At 47.6% G+C, this 19917-nt stretch overlaps 1 protein-coding gene across 1 annotated transcript in view; it reads left to right on the top strand.

Annotated features, from left to right (window-relative positions):
- LOC148542095 (CD109 antigen-like) overlaps positions 1-19917 on the top strand; it is a 202115-nt gene that overhangs the window by 132060 nt on the left and 50138 nt on the right. The window contains exons 26-28 of the mRNA XM_088472444.1: positions 212-443; positions 3644-3815; positions 14269-14459. Of these exons, the coding sequence (XP_088328570.1) occupies positions 212-443; positions 3644-3815; positions 14269-14459 (595 nt within the window). The remainder of the gene's footprint in view (positions 1-211; positions 444-3643; positions 3816-14268; positions 14460-19917) is intronic.

The raw sequence follows: 19917 nt of genomic DNA on the forward strand, positions 1-19917 counted from the left end.
TTACTGTATTGTCTAATTAGTTTATTTGTCTAGTGAATCATTAATATATGTTTTATCATGAATGTAATCTTACTAAATGTTTAGTGTATGCAGACTGTAATCCCAATACCTTACTTACTGATACAGGTAAATTCACACTAGTATTTCAATTTATGCCTTGTGTCTTATGTGTGTCATGTCATGTTGATAAAACCTATCTACTTATTTGCAGGCTTTCAGCATTTGTCCTTAGATGTTTCCTTCAGGCTCGGCCATTTATATACATAAATTCAAATGTTTTAAACGAAACAATAGAATGGCTGGTGCAGTACCAGGATATAACCACCGGGGTATTCTCAGAGCCTGGGCGTGTTATTCACACAGAACTCCAGGGAGGACTAAATGGTCCCATCACTCTGACTGCTTATATACTGACCTCACTGCTAGAAGATGAATATTACAGGGTAAGTATATAAACAAACACTCACATATATTGGCTGCTATAGCGCCCCCCCTACAATATGAGGGGCGGTGCTCAAAGTGCATGTTGATACTACATCTTGCTAAACAACGTAACCAATTGCATACATAATTTATAGCCACTCTGGTCAATGCTTTCTAAATTCTTTGCGATACTCATTTAGCTCATATTAAGGTTCTGTGACCAGGATATGGATACTGCAAAGGTAAGGACTCAAATAGTGAAATCCCACCTTTAAAAAAATAAAATAAAATGTACAGTATTATTATAAAATACAAAATGAAAACTGCTCACAAAGGGGTAGATGTACTAAGCCTAGGAGAGAGAGATAATGTGGAGAGAGATAAAGTACCAACCAATCAGGTCCTGTTATTTTTCAAACACAGCCTGTAAAATGACAGATAGGAGATGATTTGTTGGTGCTTTATCTCCATCCACTTTATCTCTCTCCAAAGTCCAGTACATAGACCCCCCCAAGCCTCAAGACATAATTTCCAGATGGAACACAGACATTTTCCACAATAATACAGTCATGGACGGGCACCTCCAGTGGAGCGCGAGCTCCAGGCGCCGACCATATCAGAGGGCGCTGGCTGCGGTGCGCCCAGAGTCTGACTCAGGCAGCTGTTTAAACGATGATAGACTGTCGGGTGTGGGCTCCGGGTGTACAGCTTTCTGCTTCTGGCAGCCAGGGCTCCCTGACCGCCTCCTCCTCTGCACAGTCACAGTGCCACATCTAAGCGCCCGCTCTTGATACTGACAGCAGAGATAGACTGCGCTGTAGGGGCAGGGAGGCATTTGCCTCTCTGGGCTGAACGCCCATTCAGTGTTTTGAACGGGAGAGGCAGCAGCCACGAGCAGGGAAGGAGGAATAAATTTGTCAATGAGCAGAGAAGTAGGAGGGGGGGGAGATATGTCACCAGTTTATTACAACAACAATATCTGTAAATTATTAACCTCAGTTACTCAGTTTTTATTTTACATCAACAAGCTCAACTCACCTACTGGAGATGCCTAACTTCTGTCCTCTCCTGCCTTCCAGCACTACTACTTGCCCATCTCCCTGCCCCATCTAGTCCTCTCCTGCCTACCTCCTCGTCTGCTTCCAGTCCCCTTCTGCCAACCAGCACGCCTCCTCACCCATCTCCTTGCTCCCATCTAGTACTTTCCCACCTACCCACACACCTCCTCACTGCATCCAGTCCACTCCCGTCTACCTAAATGTGTCCTTATCAATCTAGCCTCCGTGCACTTTAAACAGTCATTTTAGTGGCGCCAGGCTGTGCCATGTCTTGGTAGTGCAGAGCGTCTTTTTGTGCAACTTTTTAACTTCAGATGCATCTTATTTGCATGACATTGTGAATAGGCAGCTTCTGCTGATTAAAATGATATGCAGCATGCCTATATTCTGTGTGGACCTGAGGGTGTATCTGCATGCAAAATGCTATGTTACAGTGTCACAGCCGCTGACACTGTAATGTAGCATTTCTCACTCGCATCCCTGTGTGAATAAGACTCATTTGAAGGTAAAAAATTGCTCAAAAAAACGCTTGATGCTACAGAGTCTCACAGCACTCACGCGTTGTGTAACATGACTTGTAGCACAAGGAGGATAGATGTATGTGGACACATCTGTACTTAGCTCTTCACCTGCCTCTAGTCCTCGCCCACCACCAGTCCTATGCCACTTACTACCATGCCTCCTCACTCATCTCTTCGCCCAACTCCTGTCCTCACCCGCCTCCCTGTCTGCCTCCAGTCCTTGCCTGCCTCTCCACCTTGGACAGTAATTACTTCATGGCCTGACAGCCCCAGAGAGCAATTGGTAGGTTTGAACTCCTGTTTTGACAGATGTCATAGAAGGCATTTTTAATAAACTAATACAAAGGCTGGCAATTTAACCTTATAAAAGTTTGGGTAACTGGACTGGGGTATCAGGCTTCCATACGTTCCAGAGAATTATTTCTTTATACATCATCTTCTCATTTATATACTATTTCTACTCTTGGTCTTAATTTTAGCCCTATCTGATGCCTTTCTTAATTATTTGCTGCTGATTTTCCACAGCACAGAACACTTAGGTTGGAAACATAATGATTTACTCTAATTTACTTTCTTAAATTCATTCTCTCCCTGTCTGTCTCTTTTACCTAGTCCCTGTGGCATTATCTCTCTCTCTCTCTCTGCGCCTTCTTTTTCACTTTATTTCCCTGTCACTCTTTTGCCCATCTCAAACTCTCTCTCCCCTCATTTGTCTGTCTCTATCTGTCTCTTCCCCTCTGCCGCTATCCCAAGGGGGAAATACCAAACATCTATTGGGAGGCTTCTTATAATTGTGCCATTTATATTGCCAGCTGTGAGGTGAGCTGACCACATCCCCCATAGCAGTGTGCCGTGGATGGAGAGGGGTGGGGTAACAAAGCCACATGGAAAACAGAATCAGGTTGGGGACGGCAAAAGGTGCATTTATTATCCAGCAAAAGATATTCTCTGTAGATAATTCTTGATTTTGTTTTTCATTTCAAATTGCCTCACATACTGGTCACGCCCACATTAGCAAAATAGAGGGGGGCGCATACTAATAGCATGCTCTGGGTGCCATGGCTCCATGCTACACGTCTGCAGTCACCCAATGCATTTTGTCACTACTGGACTTTATCAGGGTGTGGCCTCACATCTCTGACATCTCCCTTATATAGTACCAACGCAATTATGGCTAAAATGCTTTAAAAGCGATTGCCGCCTTCTATCAACATAGGACATGGTGGTTGCCAGCAGTCAATTATCACACCAAATTGTCGACATGAACTATATGTAGACATTCAATATGTAGACAGTCAAAATATCGACATCTACATAATTTAGACATGAATATAATTTACACATTCATTGCATAGACGGTTTGAAATATTGACAGGGTCAAAATCTTGACAGTTAAGTTGCACTAAATAATGAATGACAATCAAAGCATATACACCTGCCTATAATTTGACTGCAGGTTACAGTAGTTGCAGTGACCTACTGTATATTGGCAATGTCTATATTTTGATTTTATCACAATGTCGACATGCCTATATTCTGAATGCATGAATTTGTCTATATGATGCATTCCAAATACATTAATGTATAAAATGAAACTCTTTTAATTAAAGTAAATAAACAGTATTCCATGTTCTCTTTTAGCACCGTTATGAGTCCAGAGTTCTTAAAGCTGTGCAGTATCTTGAGGGGAAGTTTGATGTAGGAATTTCCAGCAATTACACTTTGTCTGTTGTTGTGTATGCTCTATCACTGGCCAATAGCACCAAAGCAGCGGCTGCTCTTACCCAGCTCGATTCAAGGGCAGATATTACAGGTAAGCACATTAATACTGTTATAAGTTGAGTTCAAGCAAAATTCCTTCCCTTTTAATGCCAATATCAATATTTTTCCCTTCCAAATTGTCTGTCTTCTGTAAATATGTAAATATATATAAAGAGACACACTTTTGGAGACATTGGTTCAAAATGTACTGTATGGCCATAATTAAACTTCCTCTATTCAGAACTGTCTGTTGCTTGATAAAACATGCAGAATGTCACCAAATTTGGTAGGGAGACTAATTAACACATGGAAAGCAGAATTCTGTGACACATATTTTTAATGCAAAAAATGGCAAATAGTGGGAATATGGCGCTGTACAATGTGAAAATAAAGAGAAATGGACAGACATATTTTATTGCTGTATTATCATTAGTATAACATGAGGATTTCACATTTTACAGCACCAAATTCCGCCTATCATGACTTTTTACACTAAAAATCTTTTCCCATGGTATCCTGCTTCCTGTGTCCTAATTAGTCTCCCTACCAAATTTGGTGACATTCTGCTTGTTATATCAAGCAACAGACAGTTCTGAATAGAGGAAGCTTCATTATGGCCACCCCTGTACAGTATTTATGCTAATGATACGCCTTACTACTTATCATTGTAAATGTTTGTAGTTATAGTGTGTTAGAGAAGGAAAGTTTCTGGCAGGACATAAAGTGGTAGATGAAGCTTTTGCCTGGCCTTGAGTGGGAACACTTCGGGCTATAATAACCGCATTGACAGTATTCCGATTAGTTATAGTTAGGCTAGTAGTCGTAAGGGAAACACCATGCATAGTCCTTTGACATTTTTACAACTACTATTGATGCCACATTTAGATACATATTTAATAGTTAAAAAATGGCAGTGTTTCTGAATAACTGTACTGAGTAGCAAGGCCATTGAGACTTCCATGGGGCCTGGGTTAGAGGGAGTGTGGCCAAGCACAGGAGGTGTGGCTATGTCCCCTCTGGATAAAAATTTATGAAAAATACTATTTCATTCGCTGCAAAGGGGGACACTTGTCCTTCTCAGCAACTGGCCCGGGCCCCCTGCCAGGCCCTTCAAAAAGGCCCAGCTCTTAGTCCCACTCCAGCTCGAAACCCTTGATGAGTAGGAAGGAATTACTAAATGGGTTGACATGTATGTCTGCCTGGGTCAGGAAGGAATGTTTGCTGAAATGCCGAGCAGAGAGGGAAAGAAACTTACTGTTCCTAGGATAGGTGTTGTATATTGAACTTAGAATGGTAACTGATAGACCCTATTGTGGCCAAGAGGAAAAATATGAGATATGGTAAGAACTTACCCTTGTTATCTCTATTTCTACGAAGTCCATAGGGTTCCACAGGATACCTTGGGGTATAGGTGTGACGTCAGTCGCAGGGCACCAAAGAGTTAAGCTTTCAGCCTCCCAGGATGCACTAGGTCCCCCTCCTATACCCCGCCCCCGGGCCAAGGCACCTCAGTTAGTTACCAAGCCATAGGCCGGAGGAGGAGAAGGAAGAGAGAGAACAAAGATCTGGACACATACAAGAATCACATTCTCACCAGAGGGAGACGGAAAACCGGTGACCAGAGCAAAGCCCATCTGCAGCACAGGTGCGACAGGGCGGGAGTCCTGTGGAACCCTATGGACTTCGTAGAAATAGAGATAACAAGGGTAAGTTCTTACCATATCTCATATTTTCTACTTCAGGGTCCATAGGGTATCCACAGGATACCTTGGGGATGTCCCAAAGCAGTATCCTTTAAGGGTGGGGACGCTCCTGTGCAGAAAGGAGAATCCGCCGCCCGAAGGAAGCATCCTGAGAGGCGAAGGTGTCAAACCTGTAATACCTCACGAAGGTATGGACAGAAGACCACGTAGCAGCCTTGCAGATCTGAACTGCCGAGGCACCACGTCGAGCTGCCCACGAAGGACCCACAGACCTAGTGGAATGAGCCTTCAGAGAAGGAGGGACCGGTAGGCCTTCATGAAGATAAGCTTCAGAAATAGCCATACGGATCCAGGCTGCCAAAGTTTGCTTTGAAGCAGGCCAACCCTTTTTACAGAAGCCATAGAGGACAACAAAGCGTCCGACTTCCTAAACAAAGAAGTGCGGTCAACATAAGTCCTTAAGGCCCGCACAACATCCAAAGAGGCCTCACCCACGGAAAGACCCGGTGAGTTAAAGGCCGGAACAACTATTTCCTCGTTAACATGAAACTGGGAAACAACTTTGGGAAGAAACTCGGGCCGAGTGCGGAGCACTGCCCTGTTCCCATGAAAAACCAAGAAAGGGGGTCTACAAGAAAGAGCCCCTAACTCAGAAACACGTCTGGCTGAAGCAACGGCCAGAAGGAAAACAGTCTTAGCTGTTAGCCATTTAATATCCACTGAGCCCAGTGGTTCAAACGGCGGTCCTTGGAGAGCCCTCAGGACCACAGCCAAATCCCAAGGCGCCACAGGTGGAACAAAGGGCGGCTGAATACGGAGAACACCTTGCATAAAGGTGCGCACATCCGGGATTGTAGCAATCCTACGGTGAAACCAGACAGATAGGGCCGAAACCTGTACCTTCAAAGAAGCAAGGCGAAGCCCATGATCTAGTCCCGCTTGCAGGAAGGCGAGAATCCGAGACAGACGAAACTCCCGCGGTGCATAACCTCTCGGTCGACACCACTGGAAGAACGTATGCCACACGCGATGGTATATCCTCGCGGAAGACTGTTTCCGAGCTCGTAACATGGTACGCACCACAGAGCTGGAAAACCCCCAGGACCTCAGCATGGCCGTCTCAACAGCCACGCCGCCAAAGACAGCCGAGTCAGGTCCGGGTGAAGACAAGGACCCTGAGACAGAAGGTCCGGTCGTAGCGGCAACCGCAGAGGACTGTCCACGGACAGACCCTGAAGGTCTGAGAACCAGTGCCGTCTGGGCCACGCGGGAGCTATCAACAGGAGCGTCCCTCCTTCCTGTTTGAATTTCCGGATTACCCGTGGAAGAAGGGAGACCGGAGGGAACAGGTATGCGAACCTGAACGTCCACCGGACGGACAGAGCATCCACCAGAGACGCCCCTTCGTCTCTTGTGCGAGACCCGTACACCGGCAACTTGTTGTTGTGCCGGGACGCCATGAGGTCGATTTCTGGAAGACCCCACCTGTCCACCAGTAGTTGAAAAACGTCCGGGTGCAGGGACCATTCCCCTGGATGAACGTCCTGGCGACTTAGAAAGTCCGCCTCCCAATTTAGCACTCCCGGGATGAAGACCGCTGATATGGCCGGAAGATTGCGCTCCGCCCAAACCAGGATCCGAGAGACCTCTACGAGAGCCGCCCGACTGCGAGTTCCTCCTTGCCTGTTTATGTAGGCCACGGTGGTAGCATTGTCCGACTGGTCCTGCACCGGGTGACCCTGGAGAAACTGCTGTGCCTGCAGGAGAGCATTGAAGACCGCACGGAGTTCCAAGATATTTATTGGAAGCTCCGCTTCTGTCGGTGTCCACCTGCCCTGGAACAAGGGTGGACCCGAAACTGCTCCCCAGCCCCGAAGACTGGCGTCCGTTGTCAACAGGACCCAATTTGGAACCCAGAACGGACGTCCCTTGTTGAGGTGGGTCGTCTTTAACCACCACGCAAGGGACAGGCGAACCTCCGGGGTGAGCACAATCGTCTGGAACTTCAGAGACTGAGGCAGCCCGTTCCACTTGGACAGGATCAGGTGCTGCAGAGGTCTGGAGTGAAACTGGGCGTATTCCACCATGTCGAACACCGACACCATGGAGCCCAGTAACCTCATCGCCGAGTGTAAGGACACCCGGCGGCTGTGCAGACAACTGCGCACCCTTGACTGTAAAGCAGAGATCTTGTCCTCCGTCACGAAGATCCTTTGCTGTCCCGAGTCCAATAAGGCTCCAAGATGCAGAATCCTCCGAGACGGGATTAGAGTGGACTTCTGCCAGTTGATTAGCCAGCCGTGCCATTGCAGCAGTGCAATGGTCAGGTCCAAGTGGTGTAACAGGAGCTCTGGAGATCCTGCCACCAATAACAGGTCGTCCAAGTACGGCAACATGCGGACTCCTTGCAGCCGCAGAGAAGCCGCCATGACCGCCATAGCGTCCTGTAAGTTCAATGATACCATGTAGTCCCCAGGTTCCAGCGCCAGAATGATGGACCGTAGGGTCTCCATCCGAAACTTCGGGACCCGCAAAGACTTGTTGAGTGCTTTGAGGTTGAGAATCGGACGATATGACCCATTGGGTTTCTGTACCAAAAATAGATTTGAATAGAAACCCTGGCCCCTCTGGGAGAATGGAACAGGCACTATAACTCCAGCCTGGAGCATAGTGTGCAATACCTTCCGCAGCTCCGTAGCCTTGTTCCGGTCTGATGGTAGACCCGTGGTGAAGAATCGAGCCGGGGGTCTGTGCCGGAAGGAGAGGGCGTACCCGTGAGAGACCACCTCCAGAACCCAAGTGTCTGTCGTAGTGAACGACCAACACCGGGAGAACTGCAGCAGGCGGCCTCCCACCCTGGGATCCCCCAAGGGGAGACCCGGACCGTCAGGCCGCAGGCTTGTCATCTGGCTTGGGGGCCGGACGTCTGGTACTCCATGCCTGTTTCCGGGGCTTGACCGATTTCTTAGGGCCAGCCTGTCGAGGAAACGACTGTGGTTTGGGCCTGCCCTGGGCCCTAGATGACCGAAAGGACGATGGTCCAGAACCAGAAGGAGCAGCGGCCGACGGGAGACAAGCAGATTTGGCTGCCGCCAGCGTGGCCACAATCTTATCCAGATCCGGACCGAAGAGAACTTCTCCGGTAAACGGCAACGCTTCCAGACCTTTCTTGGATCTGCGTCCGCCTTCCAGGATCGCAGCCACAAGGTGCGACGAGCAGCTACCGCTGCTGAAGAAATTCTAGACACCAGAGTACTAATGTCTAGAGCCGCCTCGTTGATGTAGGTGGCTGAATCACGGAGATTGCCAATCAACTCCGCCTGTTCGGCCGGACAGTCGGATTCAAAAGAAGCCTCTAATGAATCCGCCCAGCGCTCCATCGCTCTGGCAACCCAGCAAATGGCCATAGCCGGCCGTGCTGCCCCCCCTGCAAGGGAATAAGCGGACTTCAGGCAGATTTCTACCTTGCGGTCCGTAGCATCCTTAAGGGAGGACATGGATGGCATCGGCAATGTGGCACTACGGACAAGACGGGTCACGTGAGAATCCACCTGTGGAGGGGATGCACACTTAGCAAAATAATTATCCGCGAACGGATAAGCCACCGCCAGGCATCTCTGCGGCTGGTATCTTTTGCCAGGTTGTTTCCACGTCTCCTCTAAATGGTCCACCAACTGACCCGAAAGAGGAAAGACTGTGGCATCGCCCCTTCACATCTTTGAAAAAGGCATACTTAGATTTAGCCGCTGGGGGAACTTCGTCCTCAATCACCAAGGCTGTGCGGACCGCCCGAATAAGTCCAGGAATATATACTTTGGACTTAGCATCAGCGTCCTTAGTATGGAAAGGTTCCTGATCGTAAGGATCCAGAATCTCCCCATCATCAGACGTCCCTTCGTCATCCTCCTAAGGAGCGGACAGAGACGCCACCGGCCTTTTATGAGGCCGCATCACAGACTCCCCTTGCAACACATCCGACAAGTGCTGTACAGAACTCGTCAGGGAGTTAACCCACGCTGGCTCCTGAGAACCCGGGAGCGGGGAAATAGGGAGACTGTGGGGTACCACCAATTGTCGTGGGAACCCCTGCATGGGTGACGACACCACAGACTGCTGGGACAAACCCATCGGAGTAAACGCGGGCTGCGGAGCTAACTGGCCCACTAAAGCTGTTAACGCCTGAGCGAAACAAGCCCAGGGCGGCTCCTGTACCGGTGCTGTAACCGTAATAGGCCGCGCCATGGACAAACACTGCCGGCAAAGGCCCTCCGCGCTACCCTCCCCCTCCGCTAACGGTACTTTGCACGTGGTACACTGTAGCCGGAGGGGAAAATCACTTTCAGACATGATGGCACCACGTATGTGACCTCTCTCACCAATTAAGTATTAAATAGGCGAGAGACCACCCTGCAGCACCGCACCGCAAGGGCTTTAGCAGAAAGAACAGGGACAGTAATAAAGCTGACAGTTTAGAGAAGAAAAGTTACAGGCAGCGCTAGCACAGTCACATACAATGCAGAGAAATAACAATTCCTGCACTAACAGAGCTGATCACTCAACTACACAGACACAGGGCCTGGTAGGACACAGCGCTGCATACACAGACCTGAGCCACAGCGGAGGAGAGGTATGCGGGGGGACCCAGACCACGATGCTTCCTTCCAGACTTCCAGCAGCGTTCACCATGCGTTGCAGAGAAGATGGCCGCCGAGGAGCAGAGAGAAGCTGGCCTGGGGGAGGAGCGCTGACACAGGACCAGTCAGCACAGTGCAGAGAGGGCTGTGTGCAGCGGGGGAGGCGCCGGCTGTGAGACAGGGAAGGCGCGCTCCCCTGGCATGCATTTAACCCCTGGGACGCCGCAGCGCTACCGCTCTGCTGCGGTCCGCTGTCCCAGGGGGTAGTGGAAGCGCAGGTTGGTCGCCTGGCTCCACGCTGCAGCCAGTCCCCAGGGAGCCCCCTGCCTGGGGACTTAGGACCATGTGATCAGCGGGGACCCACCGCGGGACCCCGCTGCTTACCTCTGTCCCCCTTGAATCCGGCCATGGTCCGGAACATCTGGGGTCACCGCTAGCTGTGACCCCAGACGCCCACCAGCATCCCCGGATCAGTACCGGCGTTCTGGTACCGGCGGGGTGTAGGGAAGACAGCATGGACGTCAGGACTGACTGTCCATGCTGTTCATCCAGATGTGCAGCCACAGCTGCATGAAGAAAAAGCTTCAGGGGCTCTTCTAGCCCCCACTCCAACAGGTGCACCCGACTCCGGCCGGGCACCAAACTAAACTGAGGTGCCTTGGCCCGGGGGCGGGGTATAGGAGGGGGACCTAGTGCATCCTGGGAGGCTGAAAGCTTAACTCTTTGGTGCCCTGCGACTGACGTCACACCTATACCCCAAGGTATCCTGTGGATACCCTATGGACCCTGAAGTAGAAAGCTTCCTGAACCTTTATGAAGGAGGGATGAAACATGACTGGTTCTAGGACATATGTGAATGAGTAAGGCTAATAAGAATGCTTACTTGACCATGAAGTGTAATAGTATATTGTTAGTACTACTTCTATGAGTGAATATTGAATAAACAGCAGTCTGGACTTGGGGGCTCAGGGAGGTATTTACCCCCTGAGCCAAACTGCCACTGGGTATCTTAAGCCACTTCTTGCCTGCCTTGGTGGTCCATCAGTTGACACAGTTGCCAGATGTCTATCAGCATTTGCATCCGTTTTATAAAGGCCATGGGAGCCAGTGAGATTGAGTCTGTATTTTCGACAGGGCTATGGGAACCCCGCAGGTACAAACTTCATCAGAGAATGATGTAAGATGGCTTGCTATGCCTGGCAGAATCATCACTGCTGTTGTGCTCAGCACAGCACTGGTTGTGCTGTGCTGAGTGCTTATCTGACAAGCTGATGCTGTGCCTGCCCTGCCCTGTAGCTAGTGACCATGTACTCAGGACATCCTTACTTCCTAAGGGCACCCAGTGTCCCCCATGCCCACCCCCAGATAAAGTAATAAAATAGATTGGGAGTCTCATTTTTAATAGAAGTCTCTCATATTCATTAATATTTAAAATATGTCAGAGCAAGGGAAAGGTCAGCTAAAGAAAGAGAGAGAAAGAAGACAAGAGAAATAAAACCAGATAAAAAGAGTGAAAAATAATCCTGGTAAGTTTATGTTTAGTATTTTAATATATTATTATTTTTTCTTATTTATTTGTACTGTTAAAAAAAATGTGGCAAGGAGTTCTTAGATGGATGGACTACCTTATGTACTAACACAAGGGTCTGTTGGTGTATTAGGGTCATGTGGAGACCGGTGAGAAAAAAGGACCATTAGGAGGACTCTAATGGCATAAAAAGGGCAAGCATTGGGGTATTTTGGCATAAAAGCAGCATGTGGCATAAAATGGGTATCTGGAGTGGTCTGATGGGATAAAAGTGGCATGTGTGTGGTCTATTTTGCTGCCAAGAAATTTGATTGTAAATAATATTATGGTGCATGTTGTTAATACATTTGTGGTATATTCTCCAGTGGTTGTTATTATTATATTAATAGTATAATTGTATTGATGACAATGATTTTGGGGCCTATTCATCATAACTAAAGTTTCACAGGAGGTAATTAGGTTTAGAACTCGCATGGAGTTCTACCTAATTACCAGAGGAATTCATCATTCCTCCTCCCTATAACTATCTATTCCGAAAAGCTGTCATTTTGGCGATGACAGCTTTTTGGGAAATAGATAGTTATCCCTCTCTACTCTAACTTACTGCAGCTGGTAGCAGTGCTGTGCATGCGCTGTAGCCTGTTACATCTGTAAAACCAGCACATGCGCAGCACTGCCTACAGATGCAGTAAGTTTGTGTCCCCCCCCTCCGATCACCTGACCCCCCTCCCGCTCACCTCCCCCCTGTTCAGCACTTACCTGCTCGCGCAGCAGCCTCTGGCTCCGTCTGCTATGCGGTTATGTGGTCTCCCAGCAGAGCGCACAGTACTGTTTAGGAAAAAAAATTGTTGTTTTTTTTCTAAACTTTATTGTGTTCTGCTGGGAGAACACATGACAGCATAGCAGACGGAGCCAGAGGACGCACCAGAGCGCCAGAGGAAGACGCCGGGGGACCTGCACAGCTGTAAGCAGGTAAGTGTTACCTGCTATTCGTCACCTCACAGCGGCGAATAGTAACTACATCAAATTCTGAAAATACATAATTTTCGGAATTTGATGAATACAATAATTTCCATATCCCCATACTAATTTATGGGGAGTGTGGAAATTAACGCAGGGATACTTAGCAAGGAGATATCAGTGTTATCTCCTGTGCTAAGTGTCATCATGAATACTAAAATAACGTTAATTAAGGAAAATGTCCTTAAAAACGTTATTTTAGTGTTGATGAATAGGCCCCATAGTCCTTTAATATGTAATATGTTTTGTGAATGCCATCTTCTGGCAAAACTTTGTGTGGAGAGCATATATTTTTTTGTTATTAATGCCAGCACTGTGGATTCTTTTTTATTGCTGATAATATAATTATTGTACTGTAAACCTCCCTTTAAGCATGGGTCACTACTCCCCCAGGCTAAAAAGTTGCCAGCCCCTGGTAAAAAGGATATACGGTAAGTACAAATATATTGAGCAGTTTAATAAGAAGTTTCAGTGTAGGGAAAGCGAGTAGGAGACAAAAGTTCCATATTGATCATTCAAAGTTTTTTTGTTTTTTTACTTTGTACGCATAGAAGAATGTTGTTGATCACATCACTTGTGTGGGGAATAGGGGTCATTTACTAAGAATCGTGTCTAGTTGAGATTGCAATCTTGGATGTGGTTGGCCAAATTTTACAACTTGCAAATTTACTAAAGGCAAACGCGAGTGAGAATTCATGAAATTCTCTGCAAAACTTAAATAGAAATAAATACCATCAGGCAAACTCGCAGGTACTTTCCGTTGAAAATATACAACTTGGGAATTTACCAAAATTCTTGATTATAATCACGGGTGTATTTTAGCAAACTAGGTCCTAAATAGACGTTTGATGTCCACTGACGGGTGATGTCAGTAGGGCCGCCCACAAACGCCCGGTGTGCCTTCAGGAACGTCTCCGTTTGTCCAGCCACCCCCCCCTGCACGCCTACAAATCACAATTGACAGCCGCCCCGTCTTGTAGGGAGTCCCGCAGCGAGTGAAAATTCACCCGCTATGGGGCTCGCGCATGCTGCGCGTGTGCACTGCCCGGCAATCCACCTGCTTGCGAGCGCTATGAATCAGGCCCTCTGTTCCTTGCAGAGCTCAGTTGCAGATGACAGGTCAGGAGGCTTACCATTTCCATACATTTTATCAATAAAGTACTCAATGGAAATACGTATTTAAATGAAAGAAGAAAAAAAACTAACTACATAACCTCCTAATAGTGAGAGAGATGTTGTATCGCAAAGTATTAAACAGTATTCCCTTACTGTAAGTAAGATGCAGAAGGTCTCCATTTTTATTTGACAATTAAAGTGAGGATTTGCAATATAAAACATTTTTTTTTACTTAGGAGGGACAAAGTACTGGTCTTCACCATCTGATACAGCAAATTATTGTATTATGTTCTATGCCTTTAGGAGGGACAAAGTACTGGTCTTCACCATCTGAAACAGCAAATTATTGTATTATGTTCTATGCCTTTAGGAGGGACAAAGTACTGGTCTTCACCATCTGATACAGCAAATTATTGTATTATGTTCTATGCCTTTAGGAGGGACAAAGTACTGGTCTTCACCATCTGAAACAGCAAATTATTGTATTATGTTCTATGCCTTTAGGAGGGACAAAGTACTGGTCTTCACCATCTGATACAGCAAATTATTACTGGCAGCCAAGGACAACAGATATTGAGACAGCAGCCTATGCCCTGCTTTCCTACTACCGGCAGAACAGAATTGCAGAGGGCATCCCTGTCATGAAATGGCTGAGTCAGCAAAGGAATCATCTTGGAGGATATTCATCTACTCAGGTAAAACATTTATTTGCACTATTTAAGTGCTATAAAAATTATTAAATGAAAAATAATAAAACTGATATTGTTCTCATAATACTTTCGTGGCAATTCAGTTCATATCAATGTGCGAGTGTGATTTGATCTGCGCAAATCGCTAGAAATTACAGTTCCTCCAACTTCACACATTTGCTAGTGCATCTCTATGGAGTGGTGCCAACATTTTACTGTTACTACGTGACTATTGGTTCTAATGGAATTGGCCAATTTGAGTTCTGCCCTCTTTTCCTTGAGATTTAGATACAGATGAATCCTCATACATCTAGCCACAATACGCCATGCAGCTGGATTGTAGTTACGCCGGCCCACTGCCTTCGGTTCTCATTGAGAGTTCCATACTGAGGAGAGCCACCCAGAGCCGCGACTCGCGAGATGATGACTTCATCATAATACGAGTCCAGAAGCAGTGCAGGAAGGAGAAGCCCATGTTGGACAGACCAGATGCTGGACATGAGAGACTGCTCATGTGGTGAGGACAACCTGGCCCCCGCCCCCCACTGTCAGGATCTGCAGCTTCCAGCCTAAAGCACTGCAATAATTACTGCCTGTCTGTGTGCAGTGTCAGGTGCATGCTAATTAATTCCCCTGTCTGTGCACAGCTTTACACTGGTCTATCATTAAGGGAGACTTGCTCTGTTTGGGCCTTGTTCCTGTTAAATTCCAGCCAGTCCATCACTCCATGCCGGTGGTAGAAGTTTTTTCGTAGTTCCTGTTCCTGTCTCCTGGTTGTCAGTCGAGTTCCTGAGTCAGTATAGCTGTGTTTCGTGTGTGCCGTTTACTCCATCCAGGCAGCTCCACCTGCATCCCATCCGCACGTGCTGCTTGTACCATCTGGGCAGCACGGAGCGCTTCCTATCCCAGAAGCGTCTGTCACCATCCGGTGACCAGTGTCATCCCGGTGGCACTGGTAGCAGCTCTGCGTTCCAGATGTGCAACTTAGCACACCATCGCCAGTGTCATCCCAGCAACACTGGTTGCCACTCTGCGTTCCAGGTGCACAAATTAGCATACCATCGCCAGTGTCATCCCAGCGGCACTGGTAGCAACTCTGTGTTCCAGGTGCACTATTAAGCACACCGTTGCCAGTGTCATTCCAGCGGCACTGGTAGCAGCCCCACGTTCTGTTGCATACCTCACCTGAATGTCATCTGCCCAAAGGCTACTTCACACCATTAGTCCCTTGGCCACGACTATAAAGGCCACAATCAGCCCCCAAGGCTGCTCCAACAGCCCAAAGGCTGCGTCACACCATCAGTCCCTTGGCCACGACTATAAAGGCCACAATCAGCCTCCAAGCCTGCTCCAACAGCCCCAAGGCTGCTTCACATATCCAGTCCCTTGGCCACGACTATAAAGGCCACAACCAGCCCCCTAGGCTGCTCCTACAGCCCACAGGCTGCATCACATTTATTGCCCTCGGCACAACTAGTACAATACATTCCAGCCCTCAAGGCTATCATCAGTTGGCTCTACATTATTCCATCGAATCCCTCCAGGAATCATAACATTATCACTAGCCATAAAAATTTGTAGGGCCACGGATTGTGATCATGGAGCCAGGTCAGAACCTAGCTCAAATTCTGGCTGCTAAATACAGGGCCTAACACAAAAGGTCCAGGAACTTTCTCTCCAGGTAGAAGAGACACGGGCAGCTCCCCTCTCAGTTTCTGAATCAGCTCAGCCCCTCGAACCTAAACTCAATCTGCCGGATAATTTTTCGGGCAACCGTAAGGACTTTCTTAACTTCCAAGAAAGCTGCAAACTATACTTCAGGCTTCAGCCCGCTTCTTCTGGATCAGAGACTCAATGTGTCGGAATTATTATTTCCTTGCTCCAAGGTGACCCTCGGACCCGGGCCTTTGGTCTGCCCCTGGCTCATAGTGGTCTGCAGACGGTGGATGCTTTCTTCGCCACTCTAGGCTTCCTCTATGATGACCCAGACAAGGCGGCTTTAGCAGAGTCGAAACTACGGTCCCTGTCACAAAATCAAAAATCTGCAGAGGATTACTGCACAGAGATTAGTAAGTGGGCGAATGACTCCGGTTGGAATGACCCTGCGCTACGAAGTCAATTCAGCCTTGGTTTTTCGGACCAGATTAAAGATATCCTTGTCCAGCATACTGTTCCAGAGACATTGGATGACTTCATGCATCTAGTCATTCATATTGACCGCCGCATCCGAGAACGTAGAATGGAGAAGGAGCTTCCTACACCTGCTCCTCAGTCTCCAGTTTGGATAACTCAGCCGGATCCTGGAGAGCCTATGCAGTTGGGTGCCTATCGGCTCTCGGCCGAAGAGAAATGAAGAAGACGCTCCCAGGGCCTCTGCCTATACTGTGTAGGAAAAGGGCATACAGCCTTGAATTGTCCTGTTAAATCGGGAAAAGGCAGGGTCTAGGTGTCATAGGAGAGCTACAGCTAGGCCTTGCATCTGTCTCTCCCGCAAATTCAGTCCTAATCCCTACCGTTATTCAAGGAAAAGGTGGCCATGTTTCCGTTCCAGCATTCTTAGATAGAGGTGCAGCAGGGAATTTTATGGACATCTCCTTCTTCGAATCATTGGGTCTAGCATCTGAACATTTAACACAACCTCTCTTGGTAGTTGGGCTCAATGGAGAAGAACGTTCCAGAGTTGTCGTGTCATCTCAAACATCTCCCATCCAGTTGTCCATCAGGTCCCTACATTCCTAGGATATCACATTCTTATTACTCCAGTGTCCGCTGGCTCCGTTAGTGTTAGGTCTTCCTTGACTCAGAAGACACAACCCTGTCATCAACTGGCTGACAGGAGAAATTCTCCAATGGAGTGATTCCTGTGCCTCTACCTGCCTTACTCTCCCTGTCCGTCTAACTGCTGCTGTCCAATTCAAATCAGCTTCCAGGATTTCGACTCCTTATCAGGACTTGGCAGAAGTCTTTTCTAAGAAGAAGGCAGACACCCTTCCACCTCACTGCTCCTACGATTGTGCGATTGATCTCCTTCCCGGTGCTAAGCTTCCCAAAGGCAGACTCTATGCTCTTTCCCTTCCTGAAAGCAAGGCTATGGAAGAATATATACAGGACGCTTTGGAGAAGGGATTCATTCTGCCTTCCAAATTGCCGGTCAGAGCAGACTTCTTTTTTGTGCAAAAGAAGGATGGCTCTCTTCGACCATGCATTGACTTTCGAGGTTTGAATAATATCACGGTGAAGAACTTCTATCCATTGCCCTTGATTTCTGTGTTATTCGATCAGCTATGCATATAATCTGGTCCGCATTAGAGAAGCTGACAAGTGGAAAATGGCCTTTAATACCCATTCCGGCCATTATGAATATCTGGTGATGCCATTCGACCTGTCAAATGCCCCAGCTGTATTCCAGGACTTCATTAATGACGCGTTGAGGGAGTATCTCGGGGTATTCACAGTGGTCTATCTCGATTATATCCTAATTTATTCCAGCTCCCTTGAGGACCACCGCAAGCACGTGAGACTGATGCTGCATAAACTCCTGGAGAACCAGTTAAATGCAAAACCTGAGAAGTGCAACTTTGAAGTTCAAGAAGTGTCATTCCTGGGGTACATTATCTCCTCTCAAGGTTTTTCAATTGATCTGAGCAAAGTCAAGGCCATCTTAGATTGGGTACAGCCCACCAATCTAAAAGCAGTACAATGCTTCCTTGGCTTTACCAGTTATTATAGGATATTTATTGACTCCTTCTCGTCCATAGTCGCACCTATTGTGGAGATTACCAGGAAAGGAGCGGACGTAGCAAACTGGCCAGCCACAGCTCTTCAAGCTCTTGACTCCTTGAAGATTGCCTTTACCTCCGCTCCAGTTCTTCGACATCCTAATACTGACCTCCCATTTGTTGTCGAAGTAGACACCTCAGAGATCGGCTTGGGTGCCATACTGTCTCAGAAGGATCCTGAAGATGGCAAACTCCATCCCTGCGCTTATTTTTCTTGGAAATTCACCTCAGCAGAGAGGAATTACGATGTATGGAATCGTGAGTTGTTGGCTATCAAGTGGGCATTTGAGGATTGGAGGCACTGGCTGGAAGTAGTGAATCCTGTCGCACGGTGCTCACTGATCATAAAAATCTTTCTTACATTGAGACCGCCAAAAGTTTGAACGCCAGACAGGCTCGGTGGGCATTATTTTTTACTCGTTTTAATTATGTCATCTCGTTTCGGCCTGGCTCCAAGAATGTTAAGGCAGATGCGGTGTCTCGCAGTTTTCAACAAGTTCAATCACTCACCAGACTGGAAGAAACCAGTACCTCTAATATCCATTTTGCTGTGATCAGGGATCTTGCGGATCTTATTTGTACCTGTCGGAAGCTCCAGCAGAAACGCCATTGAGTGTCTTGTTCATTCCAGAAAGATTTCGGAAAGCGGTGCTATTGGACTTCCATTCTTCCAAGCCGTCAGGGCACCCAGGAATTGCAAAAACTGCTGAGTTGCTGTCCCGTTTAGTCTGGTGGCAGTCTATGGGTCAAGATACTCGGGATTTCGTTTTGGCTTGTGATGTCTGTGCTCGCAACAAGTCTCCTCGCACAGCTCCATCCGGGCTCCTGCTTCCTCTTCCTACTCTTTCCAGGCCATGGACCCATATTGCCATGGACTTCATTGTGGACCTACCCTCTTCCTCCTGCTGCTCTGTCATTTGGACAATTATCGATAGTTTTAGCAAAATGGTTCACTTTGTTCCACTCACCAAACTGCCTTCTGCTAAAGAACTGTCTTCACTATTTGTACTCCACATATTCAGACTTCATGGCTTATCGATGGATATTGTTTCCGACTGAGGGACTCAGTTTGTGGCACGGTTTGGAAGAATTTCTGCTCAGCCCTGGGTATCAACATCAGCCTACCTATCTTCCGGGTACCATCCACAGTCAAACGGGCAGACAGAATGGATGAACCAGTCATTGTAGCAGTATCTCCAATTCTTTGTTTCCAAGTACCAGAACGACTGGGTGTCTCTTCTTCCCATTGCAGAATTTGCATTTAATAATTCTCGTCACTCCTCTTCATCGGTTTCACCATTTTTCTGCAACTCTGGGCTGCACCTTGATTCCTGGTTCATCCAACGGGGAGCATCAGGGCCGCAGCTTGCATACTGAAGATACTGCCCGGCCACAAACAAATCAGAGTGGCTGGGTAGCTGCAGTGCAGTGGCTGTCAGTCACATGACGCCTCTCCATGCCGTACTGCTGTCACAGTGTCTTTACACTGTTTGGTATGCTAGATTCCTGATTGGTGGATGACACTGGCCATCCACCAATCACTGCTGTGGGAGTATCTCAGCCCTGATTGGTGGATGGCTGGAGCTATCCACCAATTGGAGGAAACTTGAAATTCACTGGGAGAGAAAGAGCTGGACGGGACAGACAGCAGGAGGAGAAGGCCGCCCCCATAGATCTGAGGTCTT

Source organism: Taudactylus pleione, unplaced genomic scaffold (assembly GCF_031769625.1).
Source record: "Taudactylus pleione unplaced genomic scaffold, aTauple2 ptg000015l, whole genome shotgun sequence".
In the NCBI taxonomy this organism is placed as follows: Eukaryota; Metazoa; Chordata; class Amphibia; order Anura; family Myobatrachidae; genus Taudactylus; species Taudactylus pleione.